Source organism: Haliaeetus leucocephalus, unplaced genomic scaffold (genome assembly GCF_000737465.1).
Source record: "Haliaeetus leucocephalus isolate CR32 unplaced genomic scaffold, Haliaeetus_leucocephalus-4.0 Scaffold722, whole genome shotgun sequence".
In the NCBI taxonomy this organism is placed as follows: Eukaryota; Metazoa; Chordata; class Aves; order Accipitriformes; family Accipitridae; genus Haliaeetus; species Haliaeetus leucocephalus.
In genome coordinates, this window is record NW_010973158.1 from 2,832,393 (window position 1) to 2,847,425 (window position 15,033).

The 15,033-nt window shown below is 39.0% G+C and overlaps 1 protein-coding gene across 1 annotated transcript in view; it reads right to left on the minus strand.

Moving 5' to 3' along the window:
* Window positions 1-5,462: 5,462 nt before the first annotated feature.
* The window catches only part of IPO11 (importin 11), a 111,516-nt gene continuing 101,945 nt past the window's right edge, over window positions 5,463-15,033 (minus strand). Inside the window, exons 31-32 of the mRNA XM_010580539.1 lie at window positions 14,800-14,884; window positions 5,463-5,627 (exon numbers count right to left, since the gene is read on the minus strand). Of these exons, the coding sequence (XP_010578841.1) occupies window positions 5,463-5,627; window positions 14,800-14,884 (250 nt within the window). The remainder of the gene's footprint in view (window positions 5,628-14,799; window positions 14,885-15,033) is intronic.

The window sequence follows — 15,033 nt, forward strand, 5'->3', positions numbered from 1 at the left end:
TCACAGTCAACATGACTAATTTTTTGTTGTTGTTTTAAACACCAATGTGTCCCTTTATTAGCACTACATTCCATAATAGAATTGGATAAGCTTTCCAGGTTAATAAAATGCAGAAACTCAAAACTAGTTTCTTACCACCTGAAACAATAGGCAAGTTCAGCAAATTGTGTTGCCTACAAATATTTATTGTAATTGTTCTAGGCTTTTGACACGTTTAGAAGTGACAGCTTGACTTCAAAATCGGTTTGTATTTTATTAACAGCAGGTTAAGACATTTAAAGAAAGAAATACAACATTAAACCTTGGGTCAAGTAAAATACTTTTGCCAACCCACCATTCTTCCCTTCTTCAGAAAGAGAATGAAAAAGTCAATTACTTGCACAGCTCCAGCCCAGGAGACATGCTTTGTCACCCGCTGACAGCCACTGCTGACTTCAGAAATGACACGTACCTCGATGTGGGATGTGATTTTATTCTGTATAATCAACTTTTAAAGGGCATGCTTCAGTTACATTTATGTATTGGTGGTGGAATTTGCTTGTTTGCAGCAAATTCACTTTTGCTCCTTCTCACTTCATTTTAGACCACTCTGTGGAAGCTGATCACCCATTTTGTGTAAACTTGAAAACAAATTCCTACATGATCAGTATTTTTAAGCAAGTCATGTATACTGGTCAGTGCAGTAGCATGCACTCAGCCTAACAAAATGGTGCCCAGCCAGTGTGGAGAACAGAGGATGTAACATTTTTAAGCATTCCTTATCGATCCCCAATAAATTTTTAAAGGGGGTAGGCTCCAGTTAATTTGATTACATTTCCCCCAGTCAGCAAAATCTGGTATGAACAAGCTATTAGGCCTTATGAAAAGTTTCTACAGAACTAGTCAAATCTGATTAACTGATAATTAGTCATCATTATTAATCATAGCTAGTGGTAAGATGGAAATTCTGAACATTTTAAAATTTGTAATCATTTATTTTTTAGGCAGCAGCATTGAAACATGGCAAGTAAATGAGTTTGGAGAGCCTTCAGAACATGTACCTGAATTACAAAGGTGCTGCTTTTGCTAAGTGAAGATATGGCATGTTCAGCAGTTCAAAGAACACCATGAACTGCAATTTAGGAGTATCACAAGAGTTTGGAACTAAATAAAAATTAAAAAGTCAAGCATACGAAACATTATTGAATGATACAGACTGTAAATCTGATAGCATGCCTGTGCTAATATGATCTGTAGAGTGATTTTATCATTGCCGAACGATCAGTGAAATGAGTCCGTCTGTTACACTTTGCAGTTACGATCTGTGACTCTGCTTAGGACTTCAGCTGTCACTGCTGGTTCCCTGGGAGAAGATGTCTGAACGCCTGTTGGGACCAACAAGAAAGCAAAGAGGATCTTCATGAGCAGCTTTGCTATGGAGTACACACTATACAGTGGTACCTTTCCAAACAAAACTGTGGTTCAAACCTTGGAAAACAGACAACTTCTCAAGAGGAAGGATGAAACCTTAGCGCTCTAACATCCTTTTCTTCAGGGCAGTGTTTGCTTAAATAATGCAACTTGCAGAGCAACTGCAACAGGTCTTCCTCAGCGAGACACCAGAGCACTGCAGGAGCTGGGTTTCCCTCCTGCAAATCCTGAGGCTTCCCTGGAACCGCCGTATCACTTGTCAGTGGAGGCATGGCCGGCGGAACGCCTCCCGCCAACCCGTCAGTGACGCTGCGAGCACTCAGTTACCTGACAAGAAGCCGAGTTTTCTCCAGCAGCGCTGCCCGCAAGGGCTCCCGGGATGGCCCGCGGTGTTGCGGCAGCTACAGGCACCCGCCGCACCGTGCGTTCTCCCTGCACCCTCCCGGGCCACCACAGCGGCGGAGGTTGTTGGGAGATGGCCTGGCCCTCGGACTTGTTCCCAAAGGACTCGGAGTGAAGGCGGGAGGCCACGACCTCCCTCCTGGCCAGGCGGGGAACGCTGCGACAGCAGGAGACCGCTTCCCCCCCCACTGCAAGCGCGGCAGGAGGGTTAGGGGCCTTCTCCACCGCGGCGGGGTGCCTGCCGTGAGGAGGGAGGCCCGAGGGAGCACCCCTGCGGCAGCGGCCGCCGGCCGGCCTGGCCGCCGGGGCAGCAGCGCAACTGGCCCCGCTGGAAAAGGGCGGCCACGGTGAAACGCCAGTGCGTGTCACCTCCCGGCCCCGCGCATACACGATACACGTCTATCTACACGCATGTATTAGACACATACCTACATGGACCGATTTCTCTCATTTCTAAATCCAGAGCTTTAACGTACTTACTTCAGGTTATCTAACCTGAAACCATTTGTAGAAGCAAAATTAGTCCATTAATTGTTTTGTATGAGACAAACACCTGGACTATCCAACAGGATTAAGTTGTAGCGTGGATAAAGTTACCTTTAGAAGCTGAAAAAAATTCAACAAAATGCAACGCGATTAGATGGGTTATTAACACTCCAGTTAGACCAAAGGCCTAAAAATGGTCATTTCATTGATACGCTGAGGTTAATCTTTTGAAGATGGAAGCAGCAGAATTAGTCCTCCCAGTTTCTTTCAGCACATACCTTCAAAGACATTTAACTCTTATCAGAGATGTAAAAAGTTTGAGTTCAACTCATGGTCCTTGCCTCCTCTGAAAGGTAAACTGATAAAATTTGTAAGCCTCAGGAGTTTAGTTGTGCTGTAGAAAAAAAAAAATCCTGATTTAAGCTACTTTTTGCATTGAAAAACAAAGCTCAAAGGGCAACAGGATCCAAGATCCTTCCTCATGAGAATATCAGAAACTGTATTTTACTGCTTTGGTGCCAGGCAATTTGTTATATTCAGTTTCCCTTCTTCCCCCAGGGGCTGAAGTCAGAAATTTCAACAACAACCACAAAAAGGGCTAAAGCTTGCTGCAGTCCTAATCCTCCTCAACCTTCCAATGAAAATTTAATCCTATATATAAGGATTCAATATATAAGGATATTATATTAAGTTTTTCTGCTGTTTTAAGCTGAACTTTCTCCACTTTCTCAGTACTAGACCACTGCAGAAGCACAGACACTTATTTTGCAGTGTGCTAACTGACAGCGGGTGTCATATAATTGTGATGATAATTGTTTTCATTTATAGTCCAAGCCTTGGAGTAAAATCTTCCGAGATGAAAAGCTAAACACCTAGTGACAAGCTCATTGCCTAATGCATATGAAAATGAATACATAGTTATTCAGAGACATTACTCAGAAAGTTAATCACAATGTTATCATGCCATTATTAGCCAAAAGTATGTGCATCATTCCTGACAGAGTCTGTGCCAACATCAGTTACCATGCACTAAAATAAACTGGAGTTCACACTCCACCACATGAGGTAATGGGTGCTGGAATATCACAGAGAATGATGCAGGCAGGCAGGTCTGGCTTAGCAGCACACAGCTGCGCTGACAAGTTTGACCTGACCACAAGATGCTGCACAGGGAGCTCGGAGGCTCAGCTACGCAGCAGAAATGCAGAGAGCAGCCTCTTGGCCAAGGCTGGACTACAGTAGGTGGGATCTCCCTCCCTCTGAAACATCAGGGAGCACCATTTAGCACCATGCAAGTGATTTTACCAAATGGTGATAGAAAAGTATTGCTTCCCGACCTGAGGCTTTTCTGCAAGCCATGCAGTCATGCTGTGCATGGTCAAAGCTAGCAAGGCCAACCAGACCTGTGCTAATTTTACACTGAGCCAAAAGCTGAGGTTCTCTGCAGATTAATTATGCAACAAATGCAACTGCAGTCAAATGCCACCAGGTTCTGGTATCCCTGGTTCACAGCTGAAAGGGACCATTAGCACATTAGCACATTGAGTCCCCTCCCTTGCAAGTACCAAACATAACCAGCCAAACCTCTTAATTCTAAGAATTGGTGTTGGTGGATGATTTGAGAAAATGACACACAGGTAACATACAGACAAATTGTAACAACTCTTCTAACAAACCTCCCTACGCCAAGGTAAAAAGCAGGAGACAATGAGTTATCAAACAACTTCTGCAGACAGATGCTGGCAGCTGGGTACAGGGGAGGTTTTGCATTCAGAAGTGCAAGAGCCACAGCAGCCTCTGCCACTGAAGCCAAAGGAGGAGGAGGGAACAGTTAGGCAAACAGAAGGAAAGTTTCAGAAACAATCACTCCCCAAAGGGTCAGTAAAGAAAAAGGCTCAGATTTTTAAAAGCATCTAGTAAGATTATCAAAAGCATGTAGGTGTCTTTAAACAGCTAATACCCTCTGGAAAAAAAACAAAACAAACCTGTCTCAATAGCGTGATTATCCCTTAGTGAAGCAAACAAAGTTCACTTCAACTTTGAAGGTGGAAGATCAGAACTTAGAAGGAAAATCTCAAAATGGAAAAGAGCCTTCTCTCTCCCCTCCCACCTGCAAGGTATGAAGGACAAAGGCACATAGAAAGGAGCAGCTTTACCCTGTCAATCCTGCAGCTGTCCAGGTAACTAGTAAATAATTAAAACTCAAAGTGAGCCTCACATTTGCAAATAATTATTTCAATTGTGACCATCTGGGCTCAAACTGTTCAGTAACAAACATGAAGTATCCTGATGATATGCCTTCAATGAAAAAAAAGCAAAGAATTAAGATACTGAACAGCAGCAATTTTAAGTAGCTCAGGTACAGCCAAGAATTAACTGGAATTAATTACTGATCTAACTCTGGTGAGTTTCTCTGTTATGACAGCTAGAAGTGAGATAGAAGGAACTCAAGAAAGCAAGAAATTTTTCATAATAGAAATAAAGCAATTGGTGATAAAAATGAAATCCCACATCTTCAGATAGAGATATACATTGATATTCTCTAACTCCTCTTCAAATACAATTTAAGCATTACAATCTAAGTTTCTTTTTCTCTGAGACAATTCAAACGGGAATTATCTTTCTCCCATGAAGGAATATTTCTGCTCAGTCTTGCTGCTTTCCTAACTCCTTCTGCTCGTACAGTTGAATGGACAGTCAAGAAATGGTAATAGGAAGGGGAGAAATTTATAGGTAAACAGTATCAAGACAAGCAGCTCCTGATACTGAATTATACTGCTGGTGAATTATACTGCTAGATTAATAGACACCTCTCATTAATACACATTACTAAGTTCCTTCAGACCTCTCAGTTTATGACAAAGCATTGTGAACCAAAAAGCCAGTAATGGTACCAAAAAAGTGGTACTATCTAGGACTGCATATACCATGTTAGGAATCACGGAAGTGTTACTCTGATGATAAAACCATAAGTAAATTATTAAAAAAATAACATAAAGCGTTACCAAAGTTAGTTTAATAGCCACAACAGAAACTTATTTATTTTTTTAACACAAGTTATTTTCAGCTTTCAGTAGGCTCTTCCGTAGAAGATGGAAGGCTAGAGTTCTCTCCTTTTTTTTTTGAAAGGGAAATTGGACATACAAAATCTTGTTTCTGCTTATTTAGAAGCCTTGTAAAAATTCTTGTAGTTGTGCAACTATTTCTGTATCCACGGTTTCCATAAGTGCCTGAAAACCTTGTTCTCCAAGTAATTCCTGCTGTGCCTTTAGCTTCTCATAGATGAACTGCTGCAATGACACAGTGTGTACAGGGTCCTTCAGTGCAAGCTGTGGAAACATGTAAGAGAAAAATATATAATAATGCACTAAAAAATACTCTGCGACTTACTCATCTCTTTTATAACCTCAGCTCAAGAAAGAAATCTGCTTTTCTTTGTAGTTAATTTAGAAACAAGAGGAAAAACTCCTGTAAAGCAAAGATCAAATTAATTACCATCAAAAGCAAGTATCAGTTCAAAACCATTTGAAACTGTCTCAAATCATGGACCCAGTCTGCTGTAAGATTTCACCCTTCTAGAAGATAAAACAGTTTCAAAGCTGTTTGTTAATTACTGCTGAATGAGCTTCCCATAACTCTTAAAAGACACATCGGATGTTACCATGATAAGCACTTCAGAGATGGCATGAACTACGGTCAGTTATATTTTATTAGTAAGGAAACAAAACACTGGAAAAGTTGAACTAGTTTCGATTATATGACAAACAACAGCTAAAATAAATGCATAAAGTCCAAATGCATAAAGAATACATACTTCTTCAGTAGTAGTACCTGTACAACCTCATTAGTCCAACTAGGTTATACAATTTTCTTTTGGGCAGGGAAGGACAGAGAATTTGTGATTATTTTCCACACGTTAACTGCTTCTTAATGAAAGCAAAAAGAGGTAAACGAAGTGGCTACATTGACAGGACCTATTCTTAATTTCAGTATCACAAGACAAGTGTGGGAAGGCTAAGGACACGGACAGTTATGCAGCATTTGTCCCTCAGTCCATCAGGCTGGATTAAACAGGATGGGACATGGGGACACCTGGCGCTTGCCACATCCTAAAAAGTAGGATGTTGAAATAAATGGGCAATTAACGTAGACCTGATCTGTTCATCTTAGTATCAAAACCACACTACTATTTGTGCTGGAAGGTCAGGAAACAAAATATAATGCTAGATCTCAAAGCCCACTGAAGTAGAGACTTCTGAGCTTTTAATACCCTGCTATACTGCTATTTCCAAAAAAATGAGGCATATTAAACTTGCACAACTACTCTTTTGGCATGATACAAAAAAAGAAATACTTGAATTTTAAGATGGATTGGAAGACATTAAACCTTAAGATAATTTACTTATTTATTAAATGATGTTATACCTAAATGAGGGGGAAATACAGATTGAAACAGCCACATAAATATGAGACAGAATAAAACATCCGAAAACACTGCAATTGCCACAAAAGAGAAGTTAGTCTTATTTCTTATGAAGTACTCCAGTAACTAAGTAGGCTGCTTTTTAGCCTTTTCCATCAGTGCTTTCAAGCTCTTCTTTCTTATTATGGTCACCCCACCTTTCATATTGTAAATCTCTTAATCATTCCCTAAGTATTCCTAATATTGGCTTTTTAGCCTTAGATCCTTCACCATCTACTATCCAGCTATTTTACATTTCAAAGGTAAAATACAATCTTTTCGTTACTTAATCCTAACATTACACTCTTTTGAAAAGGGGAGTAATTGCAATAATAGTTTAGTGTTCTGTATTAATTCTTCTTAATAAATGTGGTCTCTAGAATATAAACAGATTTTTCTAACAAAATTTCTAACTACAGCTACTCTAATCAAGATCTGCCAAGGTTAGTGATATCCTTTTGTAACAGCATTAGCACAATCTACAGAGTAAAAAAAAAAACCTGTCTTGCCAAGCAAAGAACCTACCAGTTTCTGAACAATATGCATTTGTTAACCAACAACTGTAATTTGAGACGTATAACACATTTCTCCTTAGTTTGTTTCAGTAAATTCATAGGTCTAAACAGTCGTGTATAAAATTACTGTAGGGAATTCTGCACAGAAAACAGGTATTAAAATTGCCATAGACAAGTGTTCTCCTCCTGGTGACCCTGACACAGCAGCAGCTAGATGAATGGCATCCACTACAAAGTCACCTTGGGAAGCACAGCCAAAAAGCCATTCTTTAACAACCTTTTAACCCACAAACCAATTAATCTACATATTTAGTTAACCATATGATTTATGTGACCCTATAATAAACTCTTGTTAAAGCACTGAGAACGGGAAGTCAGAACAATTTGCCTAAAAACATCAGCTTCAGGTAATTTTTCTTTCTACTCTACCAAGACAAATTCATCTAACCAGCAATTTCATATTACAAAGTTTATTCTCCTGATACCTAAAAAACCCCCAAAACCAAACAAATGAAAAAGAAATAAAGAAAACCAGACTTAAGTCCATGGTAAATAAACCTCTCATTTCTCATATGTCCATGTTCACTAATAAGCCTCAAGTTAAGCCCAATTTTTTTCCCAATTTTACCACGCTACTAGAATACCAGGGTGTGTGTAATGTTGTTCTAGCACCCCAATGGTGGTTTTCAAATTCTGAACAAAAGTGCTGCATTGTTTTGAAAATAAAGGGTTTGAATCCTTGCTCATATGCAAAGCTTGCTGGAACTTCAAGTCTGAGTTCTCTCTGTCATCTCTTATAATAGAGAGGCTCTCTTGCATCTCTTAGAGGTGCTAACCCTCTAGCACCTGCCTCATGGCAGGTGATGATGGGTTTCCAAATAATCCTCTGAATCATCTCTGCAATATTACTGAGAAGTAATTAATCTCAAAAAAACAACCAAAGTGAAGAAGATGACAAAACTTAGTACATTACAGAATTCAAAGTTAATACTTTTTTATTCCTAATGGAGCTGCCAGATTTGCTCAATGTTGGGAATTAGAGGAATAGGCTATCATATGCACTGCAACTTTGGTATGTAATTACTATGATTCTAGAAGTATTGTGATTCCACATTTTCTTTTTCATAAAACTTCAGTGAAGCTAGTCAACTTTATATGTAGTCTTTACATTACATAGGAAAGTAACTGAAACACTTCTGCTGCCTATTTACCAACATATGTTCTATCAGGACAAGCGAGAAATTGTATGAAACTGTGGTGGGTCAACCCTGGCTGGATGCCAGGTACGCACCAAAGCCCCTCTATCGCTCCCCCTCCCCAGCTGGACAGGGGAGAGAAAATATAATGAAAAGCTTGTGGGTTGAGATAAGGACAGGGAGAGATCACTCACCAATTACTATCACGGGCAGAACAGACTTGGCTTGGGGAAATTAGCTTAATTTATTACCAATCAAATCAGAGTAGGGTAATGAGAAATAAAACCCAAATCTTAAAACCACCTTCCCCACCACCCCTCCCTTCTTCCCAGGCTCAACTCCACTCCCAATTTTCTCTACCTCGTCCCCACCAGCAGCGCAGGGGGACGGGAATGGGGGTTGTGGTCAGTTCATCACACATTGTCTCTGCCGCTCCTTCCTCCTCAAGGGGAGGACTCATCACACTCTTCCCCTGCTCCAGCGTGGGGTCCCTCCCACAGGAGACAGTCTTTCACAAACTTCTCCAACGTGGGTCCTTCCCACGGGCTGCAGTTCTTCACAAACTGCTCCAGCATGGGTCCCTTCCATGGGCTGCAGTCCCTCAGGCACAGACTGCTCCAGCGTGGGTCCCCTGTGGGTCACAAGTCCTGCCAGAAAACCTGCTCCAGTGTGGGTTCATCTCTCCACAGGGCCACGGGTCCTCCCAGGAAACCTGCTCCAGCGTGAGCTTCCCATGGGGTCACAGCCTCCTACAGGCACTCTCCTGCTCCGGTGTGAGGTCCTCCCCGGGCTGCAGGTGGATATCTGCTCCACTGTGGACCTCCATGGGCTGCAGGGGGACAGCCTGCCTCACCATGGTCTTCCCCATGGGCTGTAGGGGGATCTCTGCTCCAGCGCCTGGAGCATCTCCTCCCCCTCCTTCTTCACTGACCTGGGGGTCTGCAGGGCCTTTTCTCTCACATATTCTCACTCCTCTCTCCCAGCTGCTGTTGCACAGCAGTTTTCACTCTTTCTTAAATATGTTATCTCAGAGGCACTATCACCATCGCTGATGGGCTCGGCCTTGGCCAGCAGCTGGTCCTTCTTGGAGCCGGCTGGCGTTGGCTCTGTCAGACAACAGGGGAAGCTTCTAGCAGCTTCTCACAGAAGCCACCCGTGCAGCCCCCCTGTTACCAAACCCTTGCCATGCAAACCCTATACAAAAACTCTGCTTAGTTTATTGCAATAAGCATAAAGCTATCCCTCACAGTTCAAAGCAGCAGCACTGTAAGCCAGTAGGGACTTTTGTAGAATGATTAATGCTTGCTGCTAGAAGCAGCATCCAGTGCCCGTGAGACAAACGAGACTTAAGAGTCTTCAGACTTAAATAAACAGTTAATACACTTATTTGCTTTCATTCAGTTAGTCATGTCAAAAATATTTTGAGTAAATTAAAGAGATTCCTGCAACAACAACAAATTTGCTTTCCTTTCACTCTACGTTTTTGGAACTTGTATTCAGAACTAACAAAACAAATTAAATAGCTTGGTATAATTAGTTTGTCAACAATATTAGACAATCAGCTGCAGTCTTAGCTGAGTAAGCAAGCAAAATCCTAAGTTTAGAATAACAGTAAGCACTGTTCTTTACTCACTGTATTTTTGTTACGACAAAATTAAAATAGTATGTGGTTTAAGACAGGACCGATAAGATGTTTTCAGATTATTCTGTTTGGTTTTTGGAGGAAAAATCACCCTCTGGAAAATTGAGTCTCCAGCTTGCTAAGCGCTGAGCATCCAACATCAGTCCAGCATGGAACACAACCATATCAATATTAAGACTGGCTATTTAGTCTGTAAACACTGGGTCAGGGACCATACTTTTGAATGTAAGTATGTATGCTGAGTTCCTAAGTGTGTGGCCAGAGTTTTTTTTTAATTGAAATGCTCCTGATTCTGATAAGAGCAAAACACACCTACTTTCCAGTTAAAAAAAACCCAACCAAACATGAGAAAATTCAAACAGCTTCTTAGTCAAAACAGCTACAGACAGGAAGCAGAAGTTTGGCAAGGAAATACACACTACTGAAATGTGTGTTACACTGCTCAGTGAAAACCTGATTTGACTAGCTTTTGAATATAGTTACTTTACAAATTGATCTTGAAACTGGACACATGTGCCTATCTTGGGGCTGGACTCACAAAGCTAATCTTCCACCTCACTGGTTGTGAACAGCAGTTTGAATCAGAAAAATGGTACAGAGGTTTTACAAAACAACCATTTCCCATCCCTCCAAACTCCACTTGCCAGCATCAATGGCATTCTGCAGAATTATCAGTTGTTTGAACCAATGTTTGTTAGGCGGATCTTTCCTCAACATTTTTAGACAACAGTCAAAAAAATTACACTGTTTTCAGTAAACAATTATATATTGTTCTGTACTAAAACAGTGATCTAATCACTCACTACAAGTGATAATACAAGCCAATGGAATGGCATTATAATGCAAGAACAGGTAATAAAAGTCTAATAAAACTCAAAAAACTGTGTTGGTGATATCTGAATTAAATTATTGAAAAGTGTTCCAGGACTTGAGAGATTCTCTTTTATGTCTTAAACTGAAGAGGGAGCAAGAATGCGGGACAAAAAATTATACATATTTACCATGATGGTTAGTATCTTGTAACTGTGAGCCTCTGGGAAAGACTGGAAAAATAATTTAAAGGAGGGAGTGTATCCTTTAGTTTTAATAGTGATTATGAAATGGGAGCCAGACGATATGAAAGGCTCCTAATATCAAAGCTTTTTAACAGATTTCAGTGGGACTCACATTATATCTGTGGCTAAATTGTAGATTAAATGTATAGGGACAAATTATATGCCAAACAATGAAGTGAAAGTATTACTTTTAGTAAACCACATTATTACATAACACTTGATCATTTAGCTTATTACACTAACTCATTTATTTATTTTCCTGAAGATATAAAGCCACAATTCATCTAGTTTCTGCCCATACTGCAGTAAAAAAACCCCACAATTCCCAAGCCTTATATATTTACATATAAGCATCATCTAAAAGATGTACTAGCATGGATAATTCAGGTTTAAATAAGATAAATTTTTACTGGAAAATACTTTACTTCACTTTTCCTCTCCACAGTTTCAAATATGACTTGAAAATGCTTAACTCCCTTTTTGAACAATGATACTGGAGTTCTTAAAAACATATATTAAGGGCATATATAAGTCACCTAAGGTGACACTATGTGCAATGCAAGGTCATGAATCACTCTCCACCTGTTTACATTTTCCTCAATATATTTGGTATGAGACTAAAATACAGCAGTATCTGGAAATGTCGATTACATAAAATTATCATAAACTTATAAAGCACTGTTCTAGCTAAAACTCTCTTTAGTAATTATGAGCTATGCATAATAATAAAGGGAGGTACCAATGACAGGATAAAGGGATAGATCAAAGAAAAATATCTAGACCCTCCGCAAACATCGGGAAGTGATACTTAGCATGGACCATGACAGTTTATCTTTTTTCTTATATTAATGGCCTTAAAAGTTGCAAAGCATTATTATTTTCAAAGAAAGAATCCCATTTATCTTTTCATTATTGTTTTATGAGGTTTAAACTCTAAGCCCTGATACAAGCTGCTGATTCAGCAGTTAAATATATAAGAGGGTAGAAACCTCTTGGAGGAATGAAGTGGGACAGGAGACTAGAAACTTTCTTAAATCAATTGCAGATTCCTCTTAAGTTATTCTTGATTTTCCTCTTCTCACTTCAAATATTTGTTCCCACTTTTATTTCACCAGAGGTATCTGCTACTGCAGTTGTTCTAAATGTCACATGAATTGAGTGTGTGCACTGATGCTCCTACAGAGAGGAAGAAACTGCCAGTACAGGTGGGTAGGAGTGGGCTCAGGTGATGTTTTGTTTTTAATCCAGTTTTTCAAATCAAATGCTTGCTGTGCTTTCAAAGCCACCATTAAAAATCCTGATTATTATTTGACACTTCTACTACTAGTGACCTATCCAAATGACCTGTATCATTTTGAAATAAACAGCCATGAGAAGTGGCAAGTCTCAATTTCCGCACCATCCACAAAAATTTATACTTAGCAATTTCAGATGGGATTCAGAATGAATTTATAGACATTTATAACAACTACTTTGCTCACTTTAACAGCTGTGAGAAATTGCATAGAAAGGAATAAAAATACAGAGAATACTAAAATTAGCTGAAAAAATGACGGTATAGAAGGCTCAAGTCTGAAATATTTCAGGTATAATCGGCTAAATATGGGAATGAGAAGAGTGAAAGACAGCTATTCTTACAAAAGAGGATTGAAAGGAGAAAACCAAAGGATTTTCATAATGCTTAGGAATCTAGAAAACAGTAACCGTGGAAATAGTTATGTTTAGATTATGAGATCCAAAATGAAAACGAAACTTCAATGTTCATGTATGACAATTTATTCTGTGCCAGCCTTCCAAGGAAACAGAGGCTGCAAAGGTGTTTAAGCTGAATGCTAAAAACCAGTTGAGGAACAAATCACAAGCAATTCCTTAGAGAAAAAAGGAAAGTGACATGCAGGGGAAGATACATTTTCCATGTAAATCAAAACCTGCCCTGTCATGTCCTTATCAGTTCTGGCTCCTCCTTAGCAAAGCACAGCCATTTCTCTTTATTCAAATGGCCATTGACTCCATATTGCACGTGACCCCAGAACAGCTCCCTCATAATGACTGTTCATCAACACTGTACTGGTTTGTACAGCATTGTACTATTTAGGAGGGAAGAATGATAAAGGTCATAAAACAATGTGCCCTACTTTTTATTTTGCCTGATATATCTGCATTGAAGGTAGTCCACAGCAAATTAACAAGTCTAAGCTCCTAAATACATATCCAAACTATTAAAGTCAACCTGTAACTGAAAAATTAAGAGAATTTCTGCAAGAAAGTTACTAAAACTTTAGCCAGCCAGCCAGAAATAAAATTTGAGTATATTCAAAGAAAACTAAGAAAATGAAAGGACTGTAGATTTAAATTCACTTTATGGTTTTTAAATCTGATTAACAAACCAAACATATATATCTATCAATAGGGAGAGAGATACATTGATCCCTGTTGATAAAGATATATAGGTATCTATCTATATATGTCAAGAGATTATCTAAAACTGCTTATAAATATTATCATCCTGCAACAAACACCTGGAATTTAATTTAAGCCCACAAGCTGGAAGATAATTTAACCAAATTTAACAGAGTCTAGAGATGCTTTTAAGTGTAACTGAATTATAGAACTCTCTAATACATTTTTAAGGACCATAGAAAATAATATTTCCAAGTTTTGTTTAAATCTGAAATTGCAAGACACTAGGAATTTCTATTAAGGCCTTACTAATAGAAAAAGAATATGCAAACATTTTTGAGTAATTTTCTTGTTTTTAAAAAGGAGCCATATATTGATTAGTATCTATAAGAAAAGCCTACTAACAAACCAAAAGCATGCAGTGGCTTAACACCCCCCCCCCCCAAAACCAAAACAAACTATCAAAAGCCACCCAAATTCTTTTCCACTCTTACAAGAAGAAATAAAGTACCAAAGGACTGTCTGCAAGTATTCTTTTGGATAGATGTCATCATTTAAAGCAAATGTGTCACAGGGCTACACACATCTACTCAATTACCCAATTCCACATTTTGCAGTTACTCAATGCCAAGCAGTTCAGACTATTTCCACAGCATTTGTACACTGTAGTTTTCTGAGTGAGGAACCAGTTTCCCTGAACTCTTACAAAAATAAATTAAATTATGAAACATTGACAGATTAGGTTGGACAAAAATAGCACCGTTACATGGTACCTAATCCAGATATCTTCATCTAAATCAATACTCTTTAATAAGAGTTCTTTACATTTGAAAAAGGTTCTATGCAAGCATATGGATCAATAGCTGTTCAGGTGAGACACATAATCCAATATAGTAAAGATTGTTTTAAATATGAGAAATTTGGCCTGCCATGTAAGTTTTAGCTCCCTGTGTTTTTAAATAAACCCTTTTTACAGTGTCTGAGTATTATAGCGTCCAGATTTGTGAACAGATGATGTTTATTTTGGCAACATTTTCCAAGACGCAAAAGGAAAGCAGAAGCATAAGTGTTGTGGCTGCAAAGTTTGTCATCAAAGCATTTTCCTTTTTTGATTCAAGAGATGAATTTTCCAAGAACAATAGATGAACCAAATCCAAAGGTAAAGAATTTAGTCTGACTTAAGTGAATCACATAATCAGTTCTATAATTGAACAACTGATCTAAAACTTACCATTTTTTTCCTTTTGTCTTGCTCTGTGGGAGGTTCCTCATCTTCTGTAACTTTGGGCTCTTCAAAATGAGACATCAACATGCAGCTAAGAATGGCAGTAAGAACAGTTTTAACACACATTATTAACATGCATATTTTAGCTCAAGTTGTGGCTTAAAAATGCATTTCTGCATATGGAAAACAGACTATGTGGGTTTAAAAAACTAATATGGAAAAACCTACTGTTCTTAACTA